Here is a 27,316-nt window from a genome sequence, read left to right on the forward strand (position 1 = left end):
TGTTACCAAACAAAATATGACCCTAAGGTTTTCAAGGTTTATAAGAGTACTTGCTTTTCTGCAGGCTGGGCTAGACTTTGGTCTGCGCCTGGCTACCTTGAGGGTTCAGGTTTCTGCTTTGTCAGTTATGTTCCACCGCAGAAATGCGCCCCTGGCAGATGTAAGAACATTTTTGCAGAGGGTTCCTTGACTGCAACCTCCGTTGTCCCTCCGGTAGCACCATGGGATTTATCCTTTGTTCTCAGGGCGCTGCAAGGTGGACTTAAGATGGTTGACGGCGAAGACACTTTTTCTCCTTGCTATCTCCTCAGCTTGTAGAGTTTCTGACTTGGCAGAACTGTCATGTCACTCTTCATAGTTGATTTTTCATCAAAATAGAGCTATCCTTCGTACTCAGGCGGGTTACCTTCCGAAGATAGTATCCCGTTTCCATATAAATCAGGAAATTGTAGTCCCGGCTTTTCAGAATTAAATAGATTAGAAAGATGAGGAACAAGATGTGGGGATAGTAATTTATATTAGGCAGCTGACAGACCATCTGGACCTGGCGTTTTACCTGTAGGCAAACCTTTTATGAGTGACATAAGTTCTAAATCAGTAACTGTGGCCGTTAAAATGTTTCTGTCTTCCTCCGTAAGGGTTGGAAAATCAGCCTTATATAAAAATTCCATACCTTGTGTGGGGTGGTCAGGAGATTCCAAATAGAAAGATTCAAAGTACCTAAGGAAATCCTCACTAATCTGGTTTGGAGTGGAACCCACTGAACCCGAATCTAATTTAATGGATGAAATATGCTTAGGTGCAGTTGCAGATTTCACCAAATGCGCCAATAATTTACCCGGGCGATTACCCCAGCGAAAATATCTATTATTACGATAAGTAATATTCGTTCAAGCTTGTTCTTCACAAAGGGAGTCGTAAAAAGTTTTAGCATCTCTATATGATATTCTATTTGCTTCTGTTGGGTTTGATAATAGGGCAGAGTATTTAGAAGACACTGTATTAGCGGTTTGGGAAAATTTCTGTTTTATAGCTCTTTTTTTTATGCTACATAGGAAATCAAATAACCTCGCACAACTGGTTTCAATGCCTGCCAAAAAAGATTAATATTTCCAACATGCTCAGAATTATCAGATACATAATTTAAAAAAGTCTGTTGTAAATATTGTTGAAAATCCTCAGAGGAGGCCAAATAATCAGGAAAACGCCAATTTGGGGAGGGAAATATAGGAGATTCCAACTGTGGGCCTGATTCAGAGCCGGACGCTCTGACAGAGCGCTCGCTCTGAATCAGGGCCGGCCTTCTGTTTTTTTAGAGCGGCCTCCTGGCCGCTCGCATAGCTGTGGGTGACCACCCACAGCTATAGTGAGCGGCCAGGAAGATGGTGGCGATGGTCAAGACCATCGCGACCATTGGGCTTGCGACGAGACCCTTGCGGTAGGGACTCGTTGCCGCAAGCCCCAGAGTGCTTTCGGCTCTAACAGAGCCGAAAGCACTCCCACTGACATCAGGTGTTCCCATGGGAACGCCTCGGTCTGGGCAGCCACGCCTCCGGCCTGCCCACCAAAGGGGGCGTGCTGTCACTCAACATCGACAGCACCCCCCCTTTGGTACGATACCCGGAGCGACGGCTTGGCCGTCGCTATCCGGGTCTTGCGCATGCGCACGTCGGAGCTGGCTCCGTTGTACGCATGAGCACTGGGCCACCATGTAGTAAGGAATTGGACATCAGCCAATAATCTAATCTGGAAAAACTTTTATGGGGATGGGAGAAGAAGGTATTTTCCCTAGAGATCGGGTGAAGATATCGCCAGGGATCAATTAGCTCCAGGGAATCTAGTAGCAATGCCATGGTAGAGGGAGCAGAACGAGCCCGTCCCTCATGTCTTGGGCCGCCAGACGTCCAACGAGGAGTCTAGAGCTACATTAAGATCACCTCCCATTATTAAGGTGCCCTCTGACCAAACACATTTTAGAACAGAATAGAACAGGGCTGTCATTTAGAAACCGCTGCAAAACCACCACCAAACCCCCGGGGTTTAGAACAGAATAGAACCCGCCACCAAACCGCTGGGGTTTAGAACAGAATAGAACCCGCCGTCAAACCACCACTTAGTAAATTTTACCCTATGAATGCAGAGAGGTGATAAGAATATACTTACCCATTAACTCCTTCTCTGCTGGTCTCCTCTGTCCAATTCAGCTGTCGAGTGAATGGGGGTAAGTGGGCCTCTGTTTGTATATGCGTTTGATTTGGTGAGCCAAATTGATGCTCACACTGACTATGTATAAAATCAATTTATTTGCTGATAAAGAAGTTAAAGAACATCAAAATCATAATACAATAAATAAACTAATATCCAATGTTACCAACGCGTTTCATCCCGTTTACGGGACTTTTTCAAGGGTGTTAACCAGACTGTAGTTCAAGTGCACTTTAAATACCTTATTGATTGCCCACTCAGTCTCTGAGCACCTTTCGCGAATTGCCGGTACTTCCGGGTTCCGTCTTTCGCGCCTGCATATTGGAGTAGTTCTCTGCTCTCTCCGTTTGGGGATACTGCGCTTGCGTTGACTCTAACTCCACGTGTGTTGTTAGTGCTGTAGGGCGACCTCTACCTTATGCTGCATAGATTAAGCTATGCGCTGGCGTCGAACTCCATTCTGGGGACAGTGGAGTTCTGTGTATTTCAGGCTTGCTGGTTCCGTTCCTCCTCTCTTAAATCCTGCACTTGTATGTAGTATTGTCCCCTATATGTAGACGGCCATTTTGTTGTGGTCAAATCCACATTGTATTGGATTAAATTACTGTAGTGGAAGTTATAACAATTCTTATTCCTTCTAACGTATTAACCAAAAGGGAGTATTTTACACAATCCCAATCTCTTCATAATACCACGCATAACAAGATCCTTATCTCACTACTTATTACATTAACATATACTAACTTGTTATTACATTATTATATCATTATTGGTGTCATAAATAATGTCTTATTATCACATAGGGATACAGTGTATTGTGTTCACTCTCCAAACTATGCACTTGTTAAATCTTGTCCCATTGTTATAAATAACGAAGGCATAAATATATACCAAAATATATAACATGAATGAAAAATATTGACTCATATGACATCTATGATCATAAATTGATCATTCTCTATGATGGAAACCCCACATAAATGCATGTATATATACATACAAATAGACCACAGAATTAGAAACAGAGATTATCATGATTGACACTTCTGAACACCAATCAGGACGTATACACGCAACCTGGAACATCCCCAATAGTTATCAAGACCTTTAAATAAGACAGATGGATCAGTAGAACCACCACATTCCCCAGAGGAAGACCAACACCTGGTTGAAATGCGTTGGGAGTATTAGACACACAACTTTCCACATAAAAGGAAAGGTACAGATATCCGGACGGGAGCTCAAGCACTGCAGTGATCACGTGATCCATCGATCGCCCGGCAGTCAGCGTGGAGAGGAGAAAGAAGCATCACGGACAGAAGGGAGATCTGGCCCGGGTACGAAGGAGCAGCCAGCGCGAGGAACACACAGGTGACTCTCCATAGCAGTAGGGATACCCGGCGATCGGCTGTCACAAGCTCTGACCCGACCTACCCCTACCCTAGACGTCGGCAACTTCTCCATGAATGCCAGACACTGGGGGATGTCTGTAACAAGGCGGATCAAAGTGGTCTGGTATCCAGAGACTGAGCCAGGTCCGGAGCCCGTGTAGTTACCTATGCCACAAGCCCTCGGCATCAGTGTCATATCTGGCCCCTTGCGCTGCTGCAAGTGCACCAACTTATTCCTCACCTAACCCTCCACATCTCTAAAAGCAGGACGCCGCTGAGACTTTTACTTTGTCATTTTGACTTTCATTCAATTTTTATCAATTTCTATCAATCAAGTGGCATTTACCCCAACATGTGGATCCCATCTAATTTAATTGGATTCAACAAGTGAGCCTGGATTTAAAAGTACTATTTCGCAATCAAGGACATTAGATGTTATTTGTTTACTTATACCTTGAATATTATATATCTATAGCCTGCGTGCAGATTGCAATTGTGATCCATGCTAAATCAAGTCCTTAGTTCCTACTAAACTCCACTCCATTTTTCCTGCTACATCCAAAATGTGTTGGAGACTGTGGTAAAGAAAGTACATTTTTCCACATTTGGTGGTCTTGTCCCTCTATTCGCCTTTTTTGGAACTATGTCCACCAAGTGGTTAATTAAAATCTCAGTACAGGATTTACCTTGGGTCTGGTGACAGCATTATTGAATGCCCCACTTGTTGGCATCTCCAAAACCCAAGACAAACTGATTACTCATATTTGCAATGTCGCTAAAACCCTTATAGCCATCTCCAAAACCCTTATTGTTGGCATCTCCAAAACCCAAGACAAACTGATTACTCATATTTGCAATGTCGCTAAAACCCTTATAGCCAAACACTGGAAAAACCACCGCCCACCTACGAAGGATGCCCTTGTGGCTAAAATTAACTATATTGCTTCAAAAGGAATATATTTCCAGCTTGCAAACAACTTGATGGCTAAATATCACTCGATTTGGTCTCCATGGTTTTATTCTCAAGCCCTCTCTACACCTGAAATCTGCTGATTTCCCTATCCTAACTCTTCCCTCCCTCCCCTCCCCTCCCGCCCCTGCCCTTCTCCTCTTCTTTTTTTCACAGATGTTATTTTTCTCTCTTTTTTCATTCTGCATCTCATTTTGTCTTCTTTCTATTTTTCATAAACTAAAATCTTGGGGTAACCAGGATTAAAACATTTACATTTATTTTTTGTGTTTCATATACTGTAGTTGAGTTCTGCTAGTATATTAGTTTTACTACCAAAGTACTTATATTATTAATGTATATCTGCTTTGGTAAATTTGTACATTTTGAATATGTTTCAATGTGTTATGTGCTCTGTACACTATTTTGCTGAACTCCTTCTGGTGTCCTTCTATAAAATCATTTTGTTTTAAAAAAATAAAATAAAAATCTCAATATCCTAATGCTTTCTGTAGTGGTAATAACCAGATATAACTAAGGGAGACATTGAAACAGGATGCTCTCAATTTTCAAACGAAGGCGACTGCGAGTGTGCATGTCACATGTTAAGCTGGATACTCATTAGACAATATTTCGGACGCTCCAACGGATCCGTCCATAATATTGTTAATATCGTCTAATGTGTATGCTCTATGTCGCCAGATGCACGCTTCCATTTGGACGTCAGCTGTATCGTCAGGTCGTCCCTACATGCAACTCAATCTGACGATGCGATTGACGACCCCATGCAGCGGTATGCATCAGAGGCCGACATATCAGGCGGTTGGGCACCGGATCGTCTAATTTGTAGATGTGTGTCGATATGTCGGCCCGTCAGAGGGGGGGGCGCCGTTTGCATCGCTGGGTACACATATAATTTAATTTGTACTAAGCTTTAAATGCCGCCCATCAGCCGGCTCTACTAGTATTTCTGTAAGTGCAGGTTCATGTGGTGTGGTGATCACCGGTGATCATCTCTGGATTTCCTAACACTTTCTGTAGTATAGGGTATTATCACCTGGTGATCGTTCAAATATGGGTGTCCCTGTTTTTATCAAAGCCAAGATGAGAGAGATATTCCCCAACCCTGGGCTTCTCAATGAATTCTGAAGTGCAGGGGTGCTCTTTGGTGATACCACATGGTCACAAAAGAGCAACTCACATCTATGACCCCTTTAGACTAAGGTTGGGTACACACTGGAGTGACGGGCATTCACTCCGACATCGAAACGAATGCCCGTCAACAGTGACTGTGCTACCACACTGGACACTTTTAATGAATGACGTAACGATCACCATAGCGTCACTTATTAACAATGTACTGGCCACTAGTGATATTGCTAGGTTTGATGTGCAGCATATCAAATCTGGTGACCGTCACTAACGAACGCAGGAGCGCGCAATCATGCATACACACTGAGCGATGTAGGTGATATGTTGTAACGAAATGGCAAATCATCCAGACATCGCTCCAGTGTGTACCCAGCTTCAGGAGCAGTTGAAATATGTTCTCTGGAGTGATGCATCACTCCGTAGTGGTCCAGCCAAGTGAAATCTTAATGCTGCAGCATACAATGACTAGAGTAATGTGTGCTGCCAACTTTGTACTGATCATCTTGGGAAGGCCCTTTCCTGTTTCAGCATGACAGAAAGCCAGGCACAACAAAAAATGTTTCGGAGAGTTTAGCATTTAAGAACTTGTCTGGACTGCACAAAGCCCCAATCTCAGCCTCATTAAACACGTTTGGGATGAAGTTGGGTGCCAACTGATAGCCGGGCCTTATATCTAACTAATGATCTTGTGGCTGTGTGAATGTAAATGGCCGAAGGCATCTAAAATCTAGTAGAAGCCAAGGCTGTTTTGGCAACCCCACAATCGTTTTGGAATAAGCAGCACACACGGGTGTGATGTTTGGGTGCCCACATACGCTGGCCATGTAGTCGTTTGTATCATTGGTAAGAACTTACCCTGGTTTTAACTCTGACTGGCGTCTGACGGCAGAGTATCGGATAGAGATGGTGCACGCTTTCATCAGGGACTCCACCGCCTCACCGCGGAGCAGCGAGACCCGCACATAAATCATGGAGAAATAGTTTATCTTATCAGTTCCACGCTTAATATAGGATCCATCAGGCAGAACCTGTCATGGGAAAATTAAACACATTTGTATCTCAAAAATAATTGTAACCATGGTTAAGGGTTAAAATAAGTACTATACTAATTATTGTAATATTTCTAAATGTACAATTTGTGAGGTAAAGTATATGTATTTAATTGTATTCATGTACATGGCCCTTCTATAATTTATGTATACAGATATATCTATTTTGTGTATTTGTTTATATGGTACTTCTTTCTTTGGTGGGGATGTGCCTCATTGTATGGGATACACACACACTAGAAGAAGGGACGGAGTGATTTAACTGAGAGTGGTTTGGTTCCTGTCAGGAAATTAAGGGCAGGGACAGACAGAGACAAGAGGAGCTGCCAGCACTGAGAGGGCTGGAGTGCTCACCCCCTGTGTCCCAGGTGGCAGTTGAGTGGTAGCTAGGCTCCTTGCCACAGGGGGGTGGATTTGGAGAGGAGCATGGAAGCTGGTAGGAGCAATGGTTCCTGTCTTGCCGGAAAGGCGTCTGTCAGTGCTGATGTGTGTTAGGAGTGGGTACAGGACAGGGGCACCCTGGCTGGCAGCTCTGAAAAAAGCCATCACGAGGGTTGGTGAGCAGTGGCAATGGAGGAAGCTGCTGGCAGTAAGGATACAGCGGCTGTAGCATCCTGTGACCAGGGGTAGAGAGCTGCAGTGGGAAGGCAGCATAGCACTTTGTCATACAGCTGATTGGCTATTCTATCTGATGAAGGCTCCGGTGGACTTTAGTAAATGGCCGGACCAGCCTTAAGCAAGGCAGCTGCTGGAAGTACTGCTGGGGGCAGGTTGGCAGTGGCTGTGGCGCCCTACCACTAATGAGTGATCTCCTTACACTGCGCTCACCCCGGGCTTAGCAGCGGCACAAGTGAGGAGAGTGTGGAGGCATATGGGTGTAATGGGGGTAATGACCCTGGGCATAGTTACAGGAGAAATTTGGGGGAGTGAAGCAAGTTTCATTAGTCAAGTTGTACGGATATTGGAGGGATTTCATGCAATATATCTATTTAGCACTACCAGAAGAATAGTAGTTGCTGATTAAATATATACTTTCGGTGTTAATGAGTTGTAATATAAGTCTATAGCTGCAGCTAAATTACCGGAGGATATTGGAGCCCATGATAATTACAACACTGCTCCTAGCTCATGGTGCTGGCTTATACATCAGCTGTGATGTCAAAGGAAGTGTATTAGACATTGAAATTTTGGGGAGGAATACTGCAGATCTATATTTGCATGAACCATATATCATAACTTTATACTGAGCTTCAAACTGCAAGGGGCTGCTCCTATACGGGAGGGAGGCTGCTCCTATATGGGAGAGGGGCTGCTCATATATGGGAGAGGGGCTGCTCCTATATGTGAGAGGGGCTGCTTCTATATGTGAGAGGGGCTGCTCCTATATGCGAGAAGGGCTGTTCCTATATGCGAGAGGGGCTGCTCCTATATGTGAGAGCTGCGCTAATTATTTTCCAATTAAAGGAAAACAGACATTGCAAAGAACAATACTTTTGCTAAAACTTAGTGGACTAAAAAAAGACCCATAAAAAAGGTAAATACAATACATAACGACATTTTAACACATGCCTAAAGACCCTCATATAGAGAGTATTTTTTTGTTAGTTAATTTTTTAAGACAACTATAATGGAGTCATATTTGTATAGTTTGTACAGATATTTACATTGTATTGTAGAGCTGTTCACTCGAATTCAATGTTAAACAATATTTGAGATATGTTGTTATAGTACTGTGATTTGCATGTTGTCTCTGTAATGTTTTGGGTCTATTTGCCTATATAAAGAAAAAGTGTTAAGATATATCTAATATTGTCTTACTTACCTGGAGGAGTGACGAGGGGAATCCGAGGTCATCGAAAGCCAAAGACACAGATGGTTTGTTATAATAACTCTACAATTGCAAGATACACAGTATCCTACAGGATAGAAGATAGGGGGTATAGTACTAGGCTTACCCAAGCGAGCCAGGTGAATAGAATACCAGTTAAGATAGCTTGGGTGGAGGCACTGATAGAGAAAAGGTACACCACTTACAGAGAGGTTAAGGGTGGGTACAGTAGACAATATGGGAGTTAGTAACCTGGTGACCCTTTACAGAGGGAAGCGGTATGATTTACCGCCGGACCCCTGCCGGGCAGCTGGAATCCCGACACCAGGAGGCCGGCAGAGGAGGAAATCCCGATAGTCGAAGGTATTAGCTAACCTATTTCTAACCCCCTAACCATAACCCTCTTTAGGGTGCCTAACCCTAATCCCCCCCTCTAAGTGCCTACATCTAACCCTCCTTCCCCGCCGCCTAAACCTAAGTCCCCCGGGGGGGTGCCTAACTCTAAGTCCCCCCCGAGGGTGCCTAACCCTTAGCCTCCCTCCCCCTAGCCTAACCTTAACCTCCAGGGGGGTGCCTAACCCTAAGTCCCCCCCTGAGCCCTAAACCTAACCCTCCCACCCTCGCGGCTGCTATATGTCTGTGAACAACATAATTTACAGACATATCGTTTGTACACACTGGCTGACGTGCACACAATAAATCAGCCAGTGTATACCCAGCATAACAGACATAATAATAAATTATATGAATTATAATACTTTAAAGAGACTACTTTAGGATAACCATCTGCATGTCTCTCTCCCACCACCCTAATGTAGGAAATAAGGTCCAGAAATTCCATGTGAGCAGTTGGTACCGTGGTTTGCTTGTAGAGGAAGGGACTCTTCCTATTGGTTACATGGGTGCAGAGGCGGCTCCAGAGGTGGGGCTGCAGCGCAGTCCAAAATTAAAAAAGTTAGCCACACCAACTGCCACTCCTAACGCTGCCAAACATCACCGGCTGGGACTAACTGGCAGTTGGTGTGACTCCCGTTTTAATTTTGGACTGTGCTGCAGCCCCACCTCTGGAGCCGCAACTGCATGGGTGTATACGGACACACAATGGTGCAGTTATCAATGAAATTAACAGCCAAGTGAAAGCAAATGTGAATATATACTGTAAACATACACTATATATGCATAGTGGCTTAAAAAGGTATTTAACCCCCCTAAAAAGGCAACAGATGTGTCTGTATTACGCTACTACAAATAAAATTTACACTGAATGTTCCAGAAAGTATTTTTATGGCAAACTCGTAGGCTCTTAAAGTACATTTTGAAACTCATAATTCATTATTTGTCTGCAGATTTAAATAAAAATTTAAAACTGTTGCTTACATCCATATTCAACCCCTGTGCTGTGGAAGCTCACAGTTTAAGGCTCATACACCCTTTTAACGATATGTTCCATGAGCAACATCGTTAAGTATTATCCCTTGAACTGCCGGGCTCAATGTCGGGAACGACATTGAGCATACACATGGAACAATATAGTTCAGTGACGTCACGATATTGTCAGGTTATCCTGCAAGTTCGGACGATGAAAGACATTGTTAACGATCCGCGGGAGCGCGCGTTGTTAATGATATTGTGCATACACACTGGACGATCTTGAAAAATATGAATGATAACGATATCGTTATCGTCCAATTTATCATCCAGTGTGTATGAGCCTTAACTCAGATGAAAGATATTGCCCTAATAATTGGCTTTCAATTGGCCTCTACCGGTGAAGCATTAAATGGATAAAACACCCCCTAATTCAAATAACATTAGTCATAGTATGAATGTGATGGAAAGCAAATGAAGCCCAAAGAACTAAATAAGTCTTAAGCTGGCCACACACATAGCGATATTTTACCCGATCTGGCCGATTCCGACACATTGGAACGACAGATCGTGTAAAATGTGGCCAAATCGTGAGACCCCAAATAAATAATAACTAATGATCTAAGGCATGCTACATAGTAATAAGCTCATCTCCTTTTGCACTTCTGAAGAAAATATGTGGTTTAAATACAGAGAATGATTCACTACGGATCGCTGTAGCGATTACGTACGCAGGTCTGCTTCGAAAATATGCTAATGACTGCAATTGCAAAGCCATTGCACGGCGAGGATAGCGACGTCCACTTTGCCTATCTCACATCCGTAATACCTTGTAGTGCTGCGCATTCATCGGTACCATGAAGGAACATCAGCCCCTCACGCACAATTACAGCAGGTCTAACCTTACTCAGAATTTACTAACCTTTCTGCACGCAGTGAGCACACAAGCTCCGTATGCAATTGCAGTGGCTAATTTATCCACGCCCATGTAACGGCGTTCAAACGGACAGGTACGCCTGCATTTTGACAATTTCCCTGTCACCACCTCCAAACGCGCACTGCCTGTCACTCCCTCTGCGATGGCTGACTGTGCTCTGCGTGATCGCAGTTCAGCCACCAAGCACGCAGCACTGCGACGCATGCGCAGTACGTGACAATCAGGCATCTGCATATGCTGTCGCAATAGCGATCAGTAGTAAATCAGGCCCACAGTACATGCATCTCCTGAATTCATCCAGGGTACAGTAGTTTCCTAATTCTTGCCGCTGCATTGTATAAGAAAATCTACCAAGTTTTTCACATGTGAACTCACAGGACATGTAACAACCATGTATGTAGGAGTACCTCGCAGTATTTGCTTAGCATGTTTTCCTTAGGGATACGAATGTTTCTCATCATGAGGAATCCATTGTCAACGTTCTCAAAAGCCATCTTGGGTCCAATGTCACCCACAGTTATTCCTGAATAGAGGTGGAATAACCACAAATTTCACATTAAAGTAGCAAATTGTTAATGGCCTCCAAATGACATTAAGGGGTCTATTTACTAAGCAGTGTTAGGAGACAAGAGTGAAAAGTGATCAGAAAAGTGATAAGGTGCCAGCCAATCAGCTCCCAACTGTCATCTCACAGGCTGTATTTCAAAAATGACAGTTGGGAGCTGATTGGCTGACACCTTATCACTTTCTTATCACTTTTCACTCTGTCTCCTAACACTGCTTAGTAAATAGGCCCCTAAATTAGCAATTTTGATCTATGTAGTTTGTAAGATACTGTAGTACAGACACATAGAGGCTAATCATACAATTTTATATAATAGTTAATATTGCGCCAATGGGTCACATGTGTCCAACGTGATCACTGGTGCTTTCTGCCTTAAAATGAGGAAATTGGAAATAGATGCACTAAAATTAAACTACTGTTACCTCATGGAAAAGTTTTTGCATTGATTGCAGAGGCTTTAAGCTGTGGCACCTGTATTTGTGTGGTAGGGGTAAGGCTGCATACACACACGTAAAGATTTTCTGTCCATCCATCCAACTAGTTGATTGGTTGGAATGAAAATCTGGTAATGTATGGGAGTAACTGATGATCAGCAATTTGCTCCTAAATGCCAGAAAACAGATGAAAATGGTCGTTCAGACAAGTTTGTTAAATGTTTGATCTAAACAATTTGTTCAAACAACAGTTTTTGTCCAGTTTTTGTTATGTGTGTACCCAGCTTAAGAGGCAAATCACTTCTACAGCCTTGGGGCAGGATGCATCGTGCATTGAATTTCGAATGCAATGCATCCCATCACCGATCACATGCATACAGAGTTTTTTATTAACTCCGTATGCATGAAGATTTGCAGTTAAAACTGCAAAGGGCAGCTGTTCTGATAAGAGCGGTCCTCTGCAGTGTTAGGACTTCCAGGTTTACGACCCGGGAGTCCTTATCCACATGCGTAGCCATCAGCTAGTACATACGCAAGCTGCAGAGAACACTGGGATGGATCCTATTGGATCCCTCTCAGGGAAGTCTCCGTTAAGAAGCCCATAGGCTTCTATTAGGCAACGCCAACTATAGATGCCTATAGGGATGATGACAAACACAGCAGCTGCAGAATAAACAGCAGACCTGTGCATGGGCTTTGTATTTGTATGATCCCAGAGCATCACTGTGCCAGTATAGTCACATGAGGTCAGTCAGGTACTCACTGGGGAGGCCAGTTCTCTCTGTATCTGTCACATACATTGCACACAAAGGGCGGAATTCAATTGATTATTCCCCCCTTCGCACCCGACGGAGCTATTCTATTGTTGCTCCTGTCGGGTGCGATCAGCTGCTAGCGCTCAATTTCAGCTCGCAGCCCCAGAGGGGTGCGGGCTGAAATCGGCGAAAAGTGTCCTGTTTGGGCGCCCAAACGGCACTTTTCGCGATCGCGCCCAGCACTTTGGTCGGGGTTAGCCGTATTACGCGGCTAAACCCGACCACTTTGGGTGCGATCAGCGTGAAACGCTGGCACAATTGAATCGCGGCCCGCGATCTCCTGTCACTTTAGACGTGAGATGCGGGCCGCAAAATCAATTGAATTCCGCCCAAAGAGTGAAATTATTACTAAGGGCATGTGGAGGAATAGGACATACAGTAAAAGGGGCATGTATCTGGCATAAATTGGACATGTGAAAGAGTCTGTGGCATAAAAGGGGCCTGCAGAAATTTTTCATAAAAGGGGGTTGTGTGGCATAAAAGGGGCATGTTGAGGAGGCTGGTGGCCTAAAATGAGCACTTGAGGGAGTCTGGTGTCAGAAAAGGGACATGTGGCAAAGTCTGACATAAAAGGGGCAAATGTTTGGCATAAATACGGTATGTGGAGCAGTCTGAAGGAATAATTGTGGCATATGAAGGAATCTGGAATAAAAGGGACATGTGTCTAGCATAGAAGGGACATGTGGAGAAGTCTGATGGCAAAAAAGGGGCATGTGTCTAGCATAGAAGGGGCAGTGTGTAGAAGTCTGATGGTATAAAAGGGGCATTTGTCTAGCATAGAAGGGACATGTGGAGAAGTCTGATGGCAAAAAAGGGGCATGTGTCTAGCATAGAAGGGGCATGTGTAGAAGTCTGATGGTATAAAAGGGGCATTTGTCTAGCATAGAAGGGACATGTGGAGAAGTCTGATGGCATAAAAGGGGCATTTGTCTGACATAACAGGGGCATTTGGAGCAGTCTGAATAAACCTGACATGCCAGTGCTAGCCTCTAGTCTCCAGGCTCAGCTTTCACATTAAGTATGATACCACTGCATTTGTTTTGGTTCATTCTGTCAAAGTAACAAGTGTCACAAATATTCAGAAAGTCATACCTTCTAGAAAATGGTACTTCACCTAAATTGCATAGAGGTCATTTGGTACTTGCCAAAAAAAGAGTTGAGAACCACCATCCTACAGCGTGTACCTAGCTCCCGGGAGACACAGCCTCACTTCTGTCTTCCCCCCCAGTGCTTGCAGCCAGTATACCCAACTCCCACCACGGATTCCCCGGCTGCAGGTGCTGACAGGAGGGTACACTCTTAACCTAACAGCATGGTCAGTACCTGGGTGCTATAAAACTTATACAGAAGACCTAATGTTACCTGGGAGAGGCGAGTGGTCCTCGAGACTTCGGACCTGGACTATGAATGGATGCATGCCATATGCCTTTCCTTTGCTGTATAGTTGGGCCTGGACAATAGCATGAGTGCATGTCTTCCCCACTGTACACGTCAGAGAACACGGATACAAATCACATAGGTTAAAATGTGGCCAGTAATAATCAGACATCATTGGCTTATTATCATTAGCTCTGTATCAAGAACAATGATTATTATATGGAGCTGAGCCAACAGAATCTTAATTGACAATATTCTTTTTGGAGTGTTTTCCCGCTTAACATATCTAAACACAAGAACAAGCATAAGATATATAACTATAAAATGTGTCTCAGAAGAGCAAGCCATGCACTCTTCCATACATGCTTAGCACTGGGTGGCCATATGTAGGAAAGCTTACAGACAACAACAATAAAGAGATAGCCTTAAGGCCCCCATACACGGTGCGATTGCACCATGCGAGGATATAGGGGATCCGTCGACCAACATATCAGGCGGTCCACACACACGGTGTGATCGGGTGGCCGACCGCCCGATATCCTGGGTCCCCCTGTCTCACCCGCAGAGCAATCCATGGGATCGCACATCGCATCCCCTGATCTCATGGTCCTGCAGACAGATCATGGGGTGCGATGTAAGACTCCGCGGGAGCGCGCTCGGCCTGATATCAGGGCCATACACGGAGCGATATAGCAGGCAAATTGCACCAATCAGTCGGATCGCCTGCTATATCGCCCCGTGTATGGGGGCCTTTAGTTATCCGGGTGACCAGTCCCAGAAAGGGCATTCAAATATACTTTGCCTTTACAGAAGTACTGGATCAACATGCTAATTAATTAGACAAATATACTTTATGGCACCATATATTTAGGGGCAGTTCTATGAGCAAAGAAATTGAAAACCCCTACCACTAATAAAAAAAAAAATGTAATCACAATTATTTTATTTGATGCCATTTTAGCTTACTTTTTTATACTTTACTAGAGTATTATTATTATTAAACTTTTTTTTTTTAAAACATATTTTTATTCATATTTACAAGATAATACAATACAAAAACACAATCATCAATAAATAATCACAATTGACTGTTACAATCCATAAAACAGAAGCAATTTTACAAAATTCTCTTTTAAGCGATATCTGTTATGGTAATTTACTATTATGTAAATGGAAGTATATAAAGGAGCCCAAGAAGTAGTCCGGTTTAAGTCATAGCAATTGACTTGTTATTGTCGTAAGATGAAACCTATACTTTATACTTTGGACTTTGCACTAGACATATTGTAAGAAAATAAATTACGTAATCTTATACTGAATTCAAACACTTTACAGATGTTAAATTATATAGCATTATCAAAAGAATCTACATAAGGATCCCAGAAATGTCCCTATATTAACAATTTGTACATGATTTCCCTGGTTTCTTTTATTAGGTCAGCCATTGAGAAGTTTCAATCTATCTCTTCTCTATTAGCTATTGTCCCTCCGCTCTCTTTCATTCCATCTAATTAAGGAAAAACATTCCCTATTCTGGTCTGTATTGGTGTAGATAGGGTTTGAATGTATCCCCCCCATATGTTTCAAAAAACTTCTCAAGCTTTTTTCCTTCTTTTCCGTCTGGATGGATGCTATTATTATTATTATTCTTAATGTGCTTGAGTATTTTAAATTAAGGAAATACTAAATTGCACAAAGCTCTTAGGGGTATATTTACTAAAGGTCGATTTTAATCGATTTAAAAATCGATAAACAATGAAAATTGATGTTATGTTTCTGGGGCTAAAATTTACTAACAAACAAGTTTTATTTAGTTTTTTTTAAGTATTAGTAAATGTGTGTTTTAGCCCCAGAAACACAACAACGATATTGCTCAATTTTAAAGCGATCAAAATCAATTAAAACTGACCTTTAGTAAGTATACCCTTTAGTGTGTGTTTATACTCACTGTCTTTTTCTAAAATAATTTGGACTTAACATTATTTAAATAAAAGCAAAAGATTTACAGTGAGAAACACATTATTGTATGATTATCAGTTACATGCAACTTGGAATGCAGACGCATCCATTGACTTTTCACATACTGTGCATGAGTCGCTGGCTGCACGGGTATCTCTGCAAATGTACGCAGGCTTCAGAGCCATACGCATCTCAGCTGTCTCTCTGCAGCCGCTAAATGCCCATTTCTGGGTGGTAACTGGGCAGGCACAATATGAATGCAAGCAGAACCGTCTTCAGATGGATCTACTTCACCTAGCATGGGGCAGGTGTAAAGGTGCATACACACATAGCGATTTGTTTAGTTAACGATTCTCGTAAACGATTTCCCTTCAGATTTTCCCTTGAAAAATAGAACGAATCTATGTAATGAAAAGAACGATTTTCACAACGATTTCATCAGCGATGATGGCTGTGCTTAGCTGAAATCGTCATGTAGGACAGTCAGAATGGGCGATGAACGATAACTACCAACTACAAACGGGAGCGCGCATTGGTAGTTATCGTTCATCGTTCAGCCCCTGAAACTGGACGATTTTTTGAACGACTTAACGATAACGACGTCGTTAACGACAAATCGTCCAAAACATCGTTACGTGTGTACGCACATTAAGTGCTGATGTTAATGATGATGGCTGCTCTTTCGGACGGAAGAGTGGAACATAAATGTGGCATAAGTGGGTGATAAATCTGTTATTAAGCTATCCACATAAGACTCCATCTTGTGACAAGATGGTGTGTGCCTTTAAATATTCATAGCTTTAAATGTGTAATATTACAAAGAATGATTTCTGCAGAGCTTTGAGCCGAAGAACCTTGACTTCAGCAGATGTGTTCTACTTCTAATATAAGCATGAATAGAATGTGTATTCTATACTCCTATGTGTGCTGACCTCCCTTATCCCCCCTAACAGTTCTCTCCCTCATGTATAAGATAATAATGTAATGAATGCTAACAAAGACTGCCGTAGTGAGATATAATGTGTGAATATTCTGATATGTTGCAATTACAAGAATGCTATGCTTTGTATTATTGTATGATCCGCAAATATAGCCAGAAAGAATCTTGAAGTCAAGTCTGGTGGGGGTGATTCTGTCTCCTGAGATCTCAGTAATGCAAGGGTCTGACATACACTACTGAGCTTGGGCTGGTGATTAATTACAGAAGATTGACTCCGATCTATCAGTGGGGCATTAGGACGTGCATATAGGGACTGCTTTAGCAACTTGGCAATCATTCGCCAGGACAAGTATGTGCACATGGATGGAGTTATGGCATTCATACGGCTTGATCCATCCATTGATGTTTGCAGCGTGCAAACGCAGATGAATCACCTGTTTCTGAACGATCTTTTGCACTCAGCATGGAGTGGGTGCAAGTCCCAAAACTAATGATGATGACTACTGCTACGGACAAAAAAACAGTGGGCAGGATGCACTTCCACATGCCAGGGACGTGCAGTCAAAGGTAGGCAGGGGAAGCAGAGCCTCCCCTGTCATACTCCTAAGATTTGATATCAAAATTATTAGAATACTATAAAGAAGATATTTATAACTTAAAAACATCTTCCTTGTTTATTGTAATAATTTTTATAGTTAACACTCACCAGCTATGTGGAGCTCCATGGGACTGCAGGGATGAGAGATGAGGCAGCAACTGCACAGCCTTGCTTCTGTATAGTCAGACACTGCTTGCAGGGCTGGGGGTGGAGCCACACCAAAGGCAGCAGGCTGCACAGAAAGAGAGCTAATAGAGACATGCCTCTGAGTATGGGGGACATGCCTTGAGCACTGATGGACACCTGGGATGTGTAATGTGACCAGGAAGTGCACTGCAGTGTTTAGAGATCAGAACCCAGCGGCAAGAGAAGACACAGTGCTGCAGGTAGGAGAATCAATGGACATTGAAGTGTAAAGGGAGAGTTACAGTGAGTAGTGAATGACACAGGCTCCCAGCACTCACACCCATCTCCATTTGTACCTCCCCAGCAAATAACCTCACCGCATGTCACTGCCACATGCAGATGCATGGATATTCAGCATACACTTGCGAATTGTTGATTTAGCATAAGGAATTAAGTAGTAGTCTGTTACTGGAAGACACTGGAGGGTAAAGGGAAGAAAGGACAAGCCGGGATCAAACAGCAAGAGTTACACAGTGCAGTATCAGCTCAGAAGACAGAATTGAAGTCAAGAACAAGTCAAAGAATGGAGCACAGTAATACAACACAAGATGTCTGCAGCAGCAGGAACACTGGTGGTAGTGGACCGAACACTCTAGCAGCCAGCAGTGCATGAGACACTGCAGGTTTGAATTTGGTGCCCTTGTGACATAAGTGATCAGCTGACCACAGTGACCAGGGAACACGGAAAAACCACTCAGCCATGCTACAGAGAGATTGCAGGAGAATAGCGCCGGACTCCGAGGCTGGCAAATGCACGCTGGATTCCAGAGATCGGCATGTAACGACAGTTCATTGTCAGAGCACTGAGAATTGCTCATTGTTTGTGTCTGCTTCAACTGCATAAACTTAATAATTGCTGCTTCTTTTACATTACAAGTATGAAAACTCGATGCCAACTGTGAAAATCTTAGATCTTTACACTTTCAACCTAATTCCTGTAGCAAGTGAGAATTAGGTTGAAAGTCCGACTGAAATATGTTACCTAGTTATGTACAATCAGATTTATGCAGTGTGTAAAGGGTCAACTTACAGTCTCCTGGCCACCATTTTGTTGCTGTTATCTGCGGAGTGTCTATTATAAATTCCTGGGTGGCAGGGTCAAAGGTTGCAGTAGTTTCCAAACCACGAAGATATGTTCCTGCAAGCAGACAACAGTGATGCATGAACTTCGTGCCTATAGAAATGTAATATACTTTGTGTTGTGAAATTTCCAACGCTACAAATTGTTTTGAGGATCCGGAGAATGTTCTGAACCCTGGATGCTGTGTTACTGTAATATCTGTGCTGCAAGTCACAACAATCTATTACAACCCCACAGGTCTCTTTGCTGTTGATATCCCGGACAGTCTGACTGTTGTGACTGCCTCTGTACCATCCCTGGATTGTTTGCTGATGCTGTGTCTGTGCTGCCTGCCCTGACTCTATATCCTCTGACTTTGACTCTTCCTCATCCTAGTAATCCATTACCTTGCTCTGTCCCACTGACAGGTGCTCTGATAACTGCATAATAATGCAGGGAAAGCTACTAACTTTGTTTCTAGATTAACAGAAACCTTGCATAATGCAGTTCTCTTAATGCCAACAGTAGGTGTATTAGGGGATTTACCAAATCATGCTTACAAGATATTACCTTCATAATAAAAAATTAATTTAATAGCTGCTGAACCGCATGAAAAACACAATAACCAATCTACAGTATGTGCTAGTGGGCAACAGGGCAGAATTCAGCGGCCGGTGTATCAGGGGAATCGCCCTTCTTCATCAGCGCATAACACTTCTCTGGCTGCTATATAGCAGCGCAGCGGCACATCATGCAGGGAGAGAGCAGAGACTGGCAAACAGTATGGTTGGTATAACGTTTAGCATTACTGCCTCACAGCACTGAGGTCTTGGGTTCAGTTCCCACCAAGGCCCTATCTGTGTGGAGTTTGTATATTCTCCACATGCTTGCAAGGTTTTCGGTCGGGTGCTCCAGTTTCCTCCCACAATCTAAAAAAACTTACTGGTAGGTTAACTGGCTTCTGACAAAAATTAACCTTAGTGTGTATATGTGTACATATGGTAATGGTGCATACACACGGTCAGATTTGTCATATTTGTCAGATGAACGATTTGAATATTTGAACGATTTTACCAAAGATTTGAACGATTGAACGATTTTTGACTGCATTAAAATGAATGGAATCGTCCAAGTCTGACTGCAAACACATCAGATTGCAGATATTGTTATCTGACCATCGGGATCGTTCATCGTTCAGGCATGTCAGATATGTAAGATTTTCCTTCAGATATGAACGACTGAACAATTTTTAAAATCTTTATCATTCAGATCTGAAGAAAAATCTGACCGTGTGTATGCACCATAAGGACAATAATGTAGATTGTAAGCTCCGCTGGGACAGAAACTGATTTGAATGACTGATATATTCTTTGTAAAGTGCTGCTAAGTATGTGTACAGGGTTGGGACGGGATGCCAGCGCTCGGGATCCTGACAGGGTAAGAATACAGACACCTGTCGGTAAGTATCCTAACCCTTCCTCCGAAGCCTAAACCTAACCTCCGCCTCTAGTGCCTAACCCTAACCCTCCCCCTAGTGCCTAATCCTAATGCCTAACCCTCCCCCTAACCCCACTACTTACCGTCGGGATGCCGGCACCAGGATTTTGACAGGTGACGGGATTTCGGTGCCGGCATCCTGTCAGTATTATAACTACGTCCCTGTGTACATTATATAAATAACTGTTAAGTGATAATTGACATTATTTTTCAGTCAGTCATCAAAGAAGGCACTAATGCTCACATACAGTACATTACAATTTTGATCTGGCAGCAAATATAATGTACATAGAAGGGGGATCGGTATGAAATACCAGCGGCTCAAATTCCGACAGCAGGAGCAAGACAGGAGGGGATCCCGGCAGCAGCTGGTAAGTACCCTAACCCTCCACTCTTCCCCCCCAACCCTAACCCTCCCTTAGGGGTGCCTAGACCTAACCCCCCCCCCTTCCCGTACTGTAAACCTAACCCTTCTGGGGGGTGCCTAACCTACCCCCGGGGGTGCCTAACGCTAATCTCCCCCCCCCTAAAAAAAACTTAACCCTAACCCCGCTACACTCCCTAAACCTAACCCTCCCCCCCCCCGCGCGGCTGACGCTAAGGACGCCCCGGAGTTACCTTGTTCAGGCTGGTGTCCTTTGGCGTCGGGATTAAGATAGGTGTCAAAATACCGACGCCTATCTTAAATCCCCCGTCGGGCTTCTCCTGTCGGGATATAGACTGGCGGCATTTAGTCCGCTCATTTATAACCTGCATCCCCATAGCAGGCTATGTGCATGACAATCCAAAGCAAGCAGTTTTTACTTGTGTGTGTTAGAAATTAGTAACATAATCTAAAATAATCCTGGTTTATCCATCACAGAAAAATCTAAAAAAAGCATTTGTGCACACTTCTCAGTAAATATAGATTTTAGGGGTCTATTCACTAGGTAGTGTTAGTAGACAGAGTGAAAAGTGATAAGGTGCCAGCCAATCAGCTCCCAACTGTCATTTTTCAAACACAGCCTGTGAGATGGCAGTTAGGAGCTGGTTGGCTGGCACTTTATCACTTTTAACTCTGTCTCCTAACACTGCTTAGTAAATAGATCCCATTATCTTGTGAGCAGGGCCCTCTTAGTACTACATTTATCTGCGTTTTAGTAAAGTGGAGGAACATGTTGGCGCAATATAAATAAATGTTAATAAATAATAATATTAATTATTATGTATTGATATATTATTCTTAATAGTACTGTATTTGTTATGTTCTGTGACAAAAGATGGCTAACCAGAGCAGTGTTTAAAAAAAAACAAAAACAAAAAAAAAAACACAAGACCTACTAGTACATACCATGTCCGAGTTCAGTTTGGGCATAGGTTCCTATAATCTTATAATTAGTTGCAAGGGGGACCCACTTGGCAATTTGGTCTTCTGTCCCCAGAGTGCTGATGGTTTTTATGAAGATTCGGTGGATGTTAAGGCCAGTCTCTCCTCCTAGCGCCCTGAAATGACACGATCAGAAGTTTTAAAGATGGACAATAGGAAAATTTAAACCACAGCAAACACCGAAAAACTTATTTTTTATTATTATTATTATTAGCATATGATTTACAGCAATTTTCCTCCAAAATAATTTGGACAGCAATACTATGAGCAAATCCACAGAAACATCTACAATATAAAGGCAAACTGCAGTTCATTTCTTATGTAATATAGGGCCCCATTTAATAATGAGACATAGGACCTCATTCAGAGTCGGTCGAAGCGGCCGCACGGTCGTACGCCACCGATGTTCGCTATACTGCGCATGCGTAAAGTTCGCAATGCGCGTGCGCAAACTAGCCGCTCCGATCAGAAATTTCTCTCTCCTTGAACACAGCCAGGTCGGTAGTTTGAGTGACAGATTGAGGCGTTTGTGGGTGGTAACAGGAGAAGGTGCTTGAAAACGGGGGAGTGGAGATCCGAACGCAGGCGTGCCTAATTATGCGAACGGCGTTTTATGGGAGTGCATACAGTTTATGGGAGTGCATACAGTTTATGGGAGTGCATACGGTTTATGGGAGTGCATAATTAACAAAGTAGCGTCATGTCACATGTGACATGGGAGGTTTTAACACTGACATGATTGTAGAGCTTAAGAGAGGGTATGGTCAACCTTAAGCTCTACGACCAGTTCCGATGGTTCCCGATGGTCTCGATTAATCCTTATATGCCCGGAGATGACGTGCAATGCGTACGAGAAGGGGGCGTATTTTTATTAATTCCGGCCGCTTCCTCCCCTTGGTCGGCCAGCCACCGATCCGAACTTAGGGACGCAACTTGCGAGGGAATCATTTGCATATCCGTCCCCTTTTCCCGTACGACCGTGCGGCCGCTTCGACCGACTCTGAATGAGGTCCATAACCCCTTTAGCACTCGCTAAAGGGGTTATGTCCTCCTTTCAGTATTCAACAAACAGTTGTCAACTAAGGGGGTGATTCAGACCTGGACGCTAAGCCGCGCTCGCTCGTATCCAAAAGGGGCCGGGTATGCAAATTCCGCAATCGCACTGTCTGGTACTAGGACGCCCTCTATGTCTTAGAGAGCTACGGCAGAGTGAGCGCACGCCAGTATAAAGACGCCCACTTTTCTTACTTAGCACACGTCATCTCCAGGAAGTGCATGATTAATAAGAACAATTGAGAGCCATCGGAGCAGCACGCAGCGCTTTAGGTAGACCTTAACCCGCCGCAAGCACTGCAATCACTGCAGGCTGAAAAACAACCAGGTGACATGTACAATGATGCTTCCATGATAATTATGCACACCCATAAAACTCAGTTTTGATGCCGACACGCCTGCGTTTGCAGCACCACTCCCCCGTTCATAAGCACCTTCCCGTTACCACCCACAAACGACACTGTCACTCAAAGTAGCGCTCAGGGGTCTATTTACTAAGCAGTGTTAGGAGAAGTGAAAAGTGAAGAGTGAAAAGTGATAAGGTGCCAGCCAATCAGCTCCTAACTGCCATCTCACAGGCTGTGTTTGAAAAATGACAGTTGGGAGCTGATTGGCTGGCACATTATCACTTTTCACTCTGTCTCCTAACACTGCTTAGTAAATAGACCCTCAGTATTTGTGCTACGAGCGCACGTTTCCCAATCGCAGTGACTGGTTTGCGCACGCGCACTGCAATGCATACGCATGCGCAGACGGCCGACAATCGCCCATAGCAAGCGATCGCGGCTTATCGTCCGGGTCTGAATCAGGCAAAAAGTTTACCGCTGTTTGTCACTGTATCGCTTACGTGATCTATGGATAGCTATAGATAACAAGAGTGATGCAGTCCCCATTGCTGGCAATGAGGACCCAGTGCAGCTTTTCTGGCGCCATCAAAGCCTTCCAAGCACTGCTGGGTCGGTGGAGCTTATTTCCCCTTTCGCGCTAGGGACCTGGAAGTGACGTGCAGTGAGGGCGGAAGTGCGGTTCCATGCCCGTAAAGTCCACCTAGAGAAGAAACTTGTCCCCTCGCGGGCTTGCTACACTCGCCACGATATTATATTCCCCCTCTATGTCCACGTGGATGGTAGGGAATGACTTTGGACAGTAGCTGATGACATCAGGGTCCTCTCAGCGAAGGGAATCTTGACACTACCCTGCCGGGTCCCTGCCGGATGAAAGGGACTGTCACGCACATGCGCAGACTAACCGTCGTGCATGCACATGACACAGAAGCCCGTCACTGGCAGCATTAGGCTGCCGGCAGTTAAGCGGAGGAGAGGGACGTCGCTGCACCTGGCTGACGAGGTAAGTTTTGTGAAATACCAACAGCATATTCGTTAGTACCACTGCGATACTAAACAAAATATGCTGCTTGTATTAAGATTTGTTAAATGGTGATTGTAGAGGGGCGGCGTGACGCAAAATCAGAATTAGGCCCTAAAGTCAAAAATTCTGTAGAAAAGTTTGAAAATGAATGAGATTGGTATAGGACAAGTTGGGAAAAGACTTTTACTAATTAGGAGGTGACAGGATTAATGTCCAATACCCAACTGTCAGACGGCTTTCTCCTTTGAACGGACACTTGTTTCCGCTCTCTCTGTGCAGGCTAAGGGCCTGATTCAGACACGGCTAAGCTGCGAACGAAGGCAATGGCCGATAATCGAAAGTATGCGTAAATATGCACATGCGCGAGTCACTCACTGCGCTCGGGAAATTGTGCGCTCGTAGTACACAGACTGGACGCTAATTTGAGTGACAGATAGTGCCGTCTGTGGGTGGTAACAGGGGAAGGTACTTGTGAACGGGGGAGTGGATGTGCGAACACCTGCGTGTCTGGGCATCGAAACAGTGTTTTAGGGGTGTGCATAATTACCAAAGAAGTGCCATTGTACACGTCACTTGGTTGCTATTCAGCCTGCAGTGATCGGAGTGCTTGCGGTGGGGTAGGGTCTACCCGAAGCGCTGCATGCAGCTCCGATGGCTCTCGATGTCACCGATTAATCACACACTTCCTGGAGATGACGTGTGCTAAGAAAGAAAGGTGGACGTCTTTACACTGGCGTGTGTTCGCTCTGCCGTCGCTCTAAGACATAGAGGGCATCCTTCCACCAGACAGTGCGATCGCGGAATTTGCATACCCGGCCCCTTTTGGCTGCGTTCGTTCGTGGCTTAGCGTCCTGGTCTGAATCAGGCCCTATGTACAAACTCATGTAGCTGTGTCTGACAGATCTTTGCATGCACTCTGCCATAACTTCAATTCCAGACCTTAATTAGACTGAAAGAAGGGCTATGTTATGAGATAAAGGGATTATGGGAAAGAGAAAGCAAATAATGGAACTATACTAAATGGTGAGTTTATCAAATATAATTAATAAGAGATTAAAAGATCAGACATTTTCTGTTGTTATGAAATCTGCAAGGAAGGGTGCAGCTTTGTCTTCTATATAAATTTAAATAAAAAAAGAAACTCTACAGACGGAACTGGGGCGACTTCATCTCTCACAAAATCAAAATGGGGTGTACGCCACCACCAGACTCATGCCAAATATTTGTGTCCAGCATCAGAAATTATTATAAAAATTTAAATGAAATACAATGATGAAGCAACGGCCGTTCCTCAGTAATCCGATCGCTGGTAAATTCTCATTATAAATGGATAAACACACCTTATAGTAATTGTGGGGAATAATCATCACAATTCTATTTCATTTACAATTAAATATAATTATTATTTATTAATGTGGTAATTAGTGCCCTTAAGGTTTTCTTATATATAAAACGCAATTTATACAACTTTGTATTAATATGTAAGAAAGCCTATTTATTTATTTATTTGCTAAATGGTACAGTTGAAATAATGAATTTGTTTTGTTAATACATATGTTCAGCTCGCTGCCTGTCTCGTCATTTAGGAAGATGGTGCTTCTTCATCTTGCAGCAGTGCAAAGCAAAACTTGTGTGATTGGCTAGTAATTCTCCAAGACAACAGATATGCAACAGAAACAGACTGCAATAATTGAGTTCATAAATAAACCAAGGACAGTAATGTCACAGAAATAAACCAGACACTTTTTTTTGCAGTGACCAATTAAGTCAGGGCAATGTCATAAAGATGTGACTTTTTGTTCTCACTGTTTGTACTGGTGGAGAATTAATTAAGGGTCATCTCGGGGGCCATCCAGCGGAGCTGCCGTATGGGGGTGCCATCTCATAGGGGGCATAGTGCGGCCGCTGCCTAGATTTACCTCGGGCAGCATCCGGACACCTGCTCCCTCCCCACAGCAATGCATCCAAGAACTGCAATCACCCTGTAGACCTCAACAGATTGCACACAAGGGGGCAACGCTGGAGTGGATCATTCACCCTAATAGGATTTAAGGAGAGAGGGTGCTCTTCCCCTTCCCTTTCTAGTGGTCCACGTGATCTGCCTGTAGTAGGTGTACCTCCTCTATGTAACAGGCAGCCTCAGTAGAGAGGGAGGCTGCGGCAGGGCGATTAGCCACACTGACATCCTGGTCGAGTGGCATCCCCTGATGGGTCCTGTGCAGTCTGGGACATGGTGTATAGTAACTAAAATGCTGGCTGGCCTGTCCAGATGTGGTGGGACTTGTAGTGCCGGAATCGGTATGTAATGCCGGCGGCTGAATAGCCGCCAGATCACGTACCGTCAGCAAAAGACCGAAGGACCCAAATCCCGACTGGAGCTGGTAAGCACGCTAACCCTCCCCTCTCCTTAGCCTAAAGGTGCGTACACACTGGGCGATATTACTGAGCGATTGCACGATTACGACATCGTAATCGTGCAAACGCTCAGTAATCGAGCACTATAATGACGGAAATGACCAGTGATGCGCACTCCCGCTGGTTGTTTCCGACATTGTCCATTGCCTGAACATGCAGCACAATCTGTCGATAACAACAGATTGTGCATGTTCAGTTATGAGGGAGGGAGCCTACACTGAACAACTGATCGTTCAGTGTAGGCACTACAGGGGACCAGGAACGACTGTACGATTATGATGTTGTAAGCGTACTGTCCTTCCTGATCGCCCAGTGTGTACGTACCTTAGCTCTCCCTTAGTGGTGCCTAACCCTAACCTCCCCCCTAGGGCCTAACCCTATGCCCCCTCCCCGCACCTTAAATCGCCCGGGGGCATGCACAACCCTACCACCCCCCCCTAGTGGTGCCTAACCCTAACCCTCCCGGTGGTTAGGGTTGGGCTTTCAGTGTCGGGATATCGGCAGGCAGGATAGCGCCCGCCGGTATCCTGACTACATCTCGTAGTGCCATCTCAGATGGAAAGGCCCTGGCAGACAAAGTACACCAACATATCATGGTTTGGTATAGATAGACAGACAGACAGACAAACTTTCTCATATGTAAACCAATTCTTGCCAGCTAACTTCCCAGGTGCTCATTAATTGATATGCTTGGGGGACGTTGCAGTGTATTGAAGCCTATTGTCTGCAGGGGAGAAGCGAGGGTGGTTCCAGTGGAGCATGAGCTCCGGGCACCAAAATGGACAGAGGGCGCCATCCAGGGTT

General features: G+C 44.1%; 1 protein-coding gene across 1 annotated transcript in view; it reads right to left on the reverse strand.

Moving 5' to 3' along the window:
* Positions 1-27,316, reverse strand: part of ACOX2 (acyl-CoA oxidase 2) — a 56,972-nt gene that overhangs the window by 25,303 nt on the left and 4,353 nt on the right. The window contains exons 3-7 of the mRNA XM_088478699.1: positions 21,641-21,792; positions 18,784-18,891; positions 14,056-14,175; positions 11,287-11,402; positions 6,553-6,725 (exon numbers count right to left, since the gene is read on the reverse strand). Of these exons, the coding sequence (XP_088334825.1) occupies positions 6,553-6,725; positions 11,287-11,402; positions 14,056-14,175; positions 18,784-18,891; positions 21,641-21,792 (669 nt within the window). The remainder of the gene's footprint in view (positions 1-6,552; positions 6,726-11,286; positions 11,403-14,055; positions 14,176-18,783; positions 18,892-21,640; positions 21,793-27,316) is intronic.

Source organism: Taudactylus pleione, unplaced genomic scaffold (genome assembly GCF_031769625.1).
Source record: "Taudactylus pleione unplaced genomic scaffold, aTauple2 ptg000217l, whole genome shotgun sequence".
NCBI lineage: Eukaryota > Metazoa > Chordata > Amphibia > Anura > Myobatrachidae > Taudactylus > Taudactylus pleione.